The 6000-nt window shown below is 44.5% G+C and overlaps 1 protein-coding gene across 1 annotated transcript in view; it reads left to right on the top strand.

Annotated features, from left to right (window-relative positions):
* Positions 1–298: 298 nt before the first annotated feature.
* LOC124048548 (dymeclin-like) overlaps positions 299–6000 on the top strand; it is a 107453-nt gene continuing 101751 nt past the window's right edge. Inside the window, exon 1 of the mRNA XM_046369449.1 lies at positions 299–1465. Within this exon, the coding sequence (XP_046225405.1) occupies positions 1411–1465 (55 nt within the window). The 5' untranslated portion in view covers positions 299–1410. The remainder of the gene's footprint in view (positions 1466–6000) is intronic.

Here is a 6000-nt window from a genome sequence, read left to right as displayed (position 1 = left end):
GGGGAGAAGGGCCTTGGTCAGGAAGTTGACCAAGAACCCGATGGTCATTCACTCACACACACACACACACACACACACACACACACACACACACACACACACACACACACACACACACACACACACACACACACACACACACACACACACACACACACACACACACACACACACACACACACACACACACACACACACACACACACACACACACACACACACACACACACACACACACACACACACAGTGCTGCTGCTCCATGGGAAAGCTAGGCCTGTGTGATTGTAGCGGAGGAGCAGGAAGGAAATACTTTCAGGGAACAGGAAGAGGCCAGTTGGAATCACTCCTCATCAGACGAGATGGGACCGCTACTGAGCACTCTCTCTGTGGAGGACTGGAGAATTCTTCCTACTCCCAATGCACTTTGTGGCTATGAAAGATCCCATTTCATAATGAAAGGAAGGAAGACACGGCAAACCGTGAGAGGCAAAATCAAGAAGCAAAGGGAAATTAAATAAATAACATTGTTGTGATCATAAGGATGTAACAAGGATTTTATATATCTCTATAGATATACCAGGACACAGGGCCCTGTTGGAGAGCATGACAGAGAGCAAGAGCGATAGGAGAAGAGGGGGATGAAATGAGCTAGAGGGAAATATATTTAAGAAAGAGATGAGATACAACCATGGTCAATCATAGAAGAGAAAGAGGGCGAGCGGCCATGCCATGGCCAAAGTGAGACTGAGGGAGTGAGAGGCTGTCTAAATGGGGGGGAAAAAGAAAACCATTGTCAAACAAAACAAGAGAAAGTGGGCCCTTGACCAGAGGGAGAGTCTGTGTGTCTGAATGGAATGGCGGTCATCGGTTTCCCACAGATAAGTGCTCTTTGTTGGTGGCAGACGCCTATCAGCGGGCCATCAGCAGCCGGCCTGTCTCTGTCTGTGTCTCTGACTTGTGTGTGTGTGTGTCAGTGTGTAGCGATCTACTGCCTGACTGTGTGATTTGAGTTATACCCTGACCTCTCTGTAATCCCCAAGAGCCTCAGTGTCTGCTACTGCCTCATCTCCTCCCTCCCCACATGCACACACACACAGTGATAGATAGACGCCATATCGGATGTGGACTGACTAGTCATGTCCACAACTGGGACAGATCGTCCCCTCAACTGCATGAGCACAGATTAGAGACTGCCTGGGGTGTCCACACTGGAACAAAGTTTGTAATGTGGCAGAAACGGCCAACATGCCTTGGAGGCCTGGGCAGGCAGACGGGTTTGGTCAAGGCCCTCAATCGAATTGTTGTGATCACATGTGTGACTCGGCGACGTGGTGAATCTGAATGAATGTGTGAGAGCTGTGGAATCCTGACTGTCACAATGTTCCCTTCATCTCTGCTCTCTAGATGGGATGGGGCCTGGATGGATGGACAGACAGACTCGCTGGTTTGTTTCCCCTCTTCAAGGTAGGGCCAATTTCTCCACTACTTATTCGCTCCCAGTCCCAGCATGACAATATGTTCCTGTTTCACATGGCACCACAGGACAGAGAGCGTGTGTGTGTGATCTTTAGCCCTGTGCCAGTGTGCTCTTTAGTGGGGTATTCCCAGGACGTCTGTCAGCCATCCAACCAGTCAGTCAGTCAATCACTTAGCCTGCCACAGCCAGTCAGTCGGGCTGTCTGTAGGCAGGGCGGTAGCCAACATATTAATCTATTCATCAAACCAGTTTTATATCAGCCCTCTTATTTGTCTCCATGGAGAGAAAAGAGAACTTTGAAGCCACCCAACCAACTGGATTGTAATTTCCCTTTTACTGTACTGTCATTATCATTATGTTCCAACGCTCTGGGCAAAATTACAATCTTAAGGTGATTCCAGACAGACATATGGCTTAGTTTCCAGTGAAAACTGTTGCAAACTCTTACAAACACCAGTTGGAAAACGGTTAGGCTATATCCATGCACAGTAACATACAATGGCATTAATGCCGTTGATAGCAGTCGCTCCATTTCTTTTGTACTATATGCATTGAGTCGTCGTCATCACTTGTGGCAGGGAGTAGTCTTCGTAATTTGTTAAACATGCCATCCTGTATGCTGTCTATTGTAGTTCATCTGTACTCAAACTTTGTCTCCCCTCATACCATTGGTAGCAGTTGCTTCTTTTATGTTTGAGTTACTACCAGTGGTGTCAGTAGAGCTTTGTAATCTGTTTAGCATAGCATGCCTCCTGTCCAGTATCCCAAAAGCCACCACACACACACACACACACACACACACACACACACACACACACACACACACACACACACACACACACACACACACACACACACACACACACACACACACACACACACACACACACACACACACACACACACACACACACACACACACACACACACGCTCCTGGCAGCCTGTCTGGGTTCTCCCAAAACAGACCATGGCTCCGATAAAGCGTTGCTCGAGTATACCACTATTTTATGTTTTAAGATTGTTTTTCTGGCTGGCTTTTGCGTCTGTTGTGGGGATTTGCACCCTGTCTACAGTAGGCCTGGGCCTGTCTGCCCCGACCCATCCCCGCTCTCTTTCCTAGCCCCTGCCTAGGCACCCTGTCTGCTGTCTGCCTCGACCCAGCCCGGTCTCTCTTTCCATGTCTGGGTACCCTGTTTACAGTACGCCTAGGCACCCTGTCTGCTGTCTGCCTCGACCCAGCCCGGTCTCTCTTTCCATGTCTGGGTACCCTGTCTACAGTACGCCTGGGCCTGTCTGCTGTCTGCCTCGACCCAGCCCGGTCTCTCTTTCCATGTCTGGGTACCTGTCTACAATACGCCTGGGCCTGTCTGCTGTCTGCCTCGACCCAGCCCGGTCTCTCTTTCCATGTCTGGGTACCCTGTCTACAGTACGCCTGGGCCTGTCTGCTGTCTGCCTTGACCCAGCCCGGTCTCTCTTTCCATGTCTGGGTACCCTGTCTACAGTATGCCTGGGCCTGTATGCCCTGACCCAGCCCCTGCTCCCTTTCCTGGCCCCTGTTTGGGCCTTCTGTCTATCTGCCTCTCGTCTCTCTTTCGCCCTGGCCCCCGCATCCTCGCCCAACTCATGCCTCCTGGACATGGCACCATGACTTGGCCTGGATTAGTCAGTTTTAGTGCCCGCATTACTACCAGAGAAGGCATGCTCTGGGCTAGAGTGTGGGGGGGTGGGAGTGGAAGTTATTAAGACATCAACATGAAGAATATAGCATGTCAGGATTAGGACCAGGAATAATGTAGAACCATTGTCAGGGTAAAAACTTCTGGCCCTCGTTGTGAGGTGTGTACTGGTCAAATGAAATGTTATTTGTCACATACACGTGTTTAGCAGATGTTATTGCGGGTGTAGAGAAATGCTTGCATTTCTAGCTGTAACAGTGCAGTAATATCTAACAATTTCACAACAATACAAACATCGAAAGGAATGGAAGTAAGAATATATAAATATTTTGGTGCGCAATATCTGTGACAGACTAAGATACAGTTGAATGGATAGAATACAGTACATACATATGAGATGAGTAATGCAAAATATGTAAACATTATTTAAGTGACTAGTATTCCATTATTAAAGTGGCCAGTGATTTCAAGTCTATGTATATAGGGCAGCAGCATCTAATGTGCTAGTAATGGCTATTTAACAGTCTGATGGCCTTGCGATAGAAGCTGTTTTCAGTCTCTTTTGAACAGTTGATGTTGAGATGTCTGTTACTTGGACTCTGTGAATAATTTATTTGGGTTGCAATTTATGAGGCTGGTAACTCCTTCCCTGTGGTGGTCCTCATAAGAGCCAGTTTCATCATAAAGCTTGATGTTTTTTGCGACTACACTTTAACATCCACAGGATCTGTGTCCCGCTTGCAGACTAACGTAGGCTAATGTGATTAGCATGAGGTTGTAAGAAAGAAACAAAATTCCCAGGACATAGACTCATCTGATATGGGCAGAAGCTTAAATTCTTGTTAATCTAACTGCATTGCCCAATTTACAGTAGCTTTTACAGTGAAAGAATACCATGCTATTGTTTGAGGAGAGTGCACAATTGTGAACTTGAAAATGAATGAATAAACCGATTTTGACACATTTGGGCAAAATCGGTTTTGAACTGATATGCAATGATATGATATGCAATGATATGATATGCAATGATATGATATGCAATGTGTCATTGGATCAGTCTAAAACTTTGCATGTACACTGCTGCCATCTTAGTGGCCATAGTCTAAATATCTCCGGGGATGGAATAATACGTTATGGGCTTTCTCTTGCATTTCAAAGAAGTTTAAAGAAGAAACATGTTTTTCTTTGTATTATCTTTTATCAGATCTAATGTGTTATATTCTCCTACATTAATTTCACATTTCCACAAACTTCAAAGTGTTTCCTTTTGAAATGGTATCAAGCATATGCATTTCCTTGCTTCAGGTCCTGAGCTACAGGCAGTTAGAGTTGGGTATGTCATTTTAGGTGAAAATTGATAACAAAATTTCAAATTTCTTGACATTTTGCGGTTTGACCTTCATGTCTTAAAGTAATGATGGACTGTTGTTTCTCTTTGCTTATTTGAGCTGTACTTGCCATAATATGGACTTGGTCTTTTACCAAATAGGGCTATCTACTGTATACCACCCCTACCTTGTCACAACACAACTGATTGTCTCAAATGCATTAAGAAAAAAAAGAAATTCCACAAATGAACTTTTTACAAGGCACACTTATTAATTGAATTGCATTCCAGGTGACCACCTCATGAAGTTGGTTGAGAGAATGCCAAGAGTGTGCAAATCTGTCTTCAAGGCAAAGGGTGGCTACTTTGAAGAATATAACATATATTTGGATTCTAACACTTTTTGGTTACTACATGATTCCATATGTGTTATTTCATAGTTTTCACAATGTGAAAAATAAACAAAAACCCATTAATGAGTAAGTGTCCAAACTTTTGACTGGTACTGCATTCAGAAAGTATTCAGTATTGCCACATTTTGTTACAGTACAGCCTTATTCTAAAATTGATAAAATATATGTTTATTTTCATCAATCTTTACCCAATACACCATAACAGGTTTATAGATTTTTTAAATAAATGAAATCAAATTTAGATAAGTATTCAGACCTTTTTACTCAGTACTTTGTTGAAGCACCTTTAGTGGTGATTACAGCCTCGAATCTTCTTGGGTATGACGCTACAAGCTTGGCACACCTGTATTTGGTGAGTTTGTCCAATTATTCTATGCAGATCCTCTCAAGCTCTGTCAGGTTGGATGTGGAGAGTTGCTGCACACTATTTTCGGGTCTTTCCATAGATGTTCGATCCGGTTCAAGTCCAGGCTCTGGCTGGGCCCCTCAGGGACATTCAGAGACTTGTCTCGAAGCCTCTCCTGCATTGTCTTGGCTGTGTGCTTAGGGTCGTTATCCTGTTCGAAGGTGAACCTTCGGCCCAGTCTGAGGTCCTGAGTGCTCTGGAGCATGTTTTCATCAAGGATCTCTCTGTACTTTGCTCCGTTCATCTTTCCCTCTAGTCTCCCAGTCCCCGCCTCTTAAAAACAACCCCACAGCATGATGCTGCCTTCGCCGTGCTTCACCGAAGGTCGAGAGCCGTGCGTCCTCCGAAACCCAGCCAAGCCGCACTGCTAGGAAGAATCTTGGTGGTTGCAAACTTCCATTTAAGAATGATGAAGGCCACTGTGTCATAGCAAAGGGTGGACTGAAAAATACTTATGTAAAACAAGGTATTTTTGAATTAATTTTTTAAAATACATTTTCTCAAATTACAAATTCTTTTTTGCTTTGACATTGTGGGATATTGTGTGTCGATTTTAGTTTTTTTATTTTATTAATCCATTTTATAATAAGGCTGTAACGTAACAAAATGTGGAAAAAGTGAAGGGGGTCTGAATACTTTTCGAATGCACTGTATGTGTGTCGGCAGTCGTCACAGCGTTGTATGTTCTGCTGTGTGTAT

Source organism: Oncorhynchus gorbuscha, linkage group LG11 (genome assembly GCF_021184085.1).
Source record: "Oncorhynchus gorbuscha isolate QuinsamMale2020 ecotype Even-year linkage group LG11, OgorEven_v1.0, whole genome shotgun sequence".
Taxonomy (NCBI): domain Eukaryota; kingdom Metazoa; phylum Chordata; class Actinopteri; order Salmoniformes; family Salmonidae; genus Oncorhynchus; species Oncorhynchus gorbuscha.
Note: the sequence above shows the minus strand (reverse complement) of the source record. Positions and strands in the feature narration are given on the sequence as shown.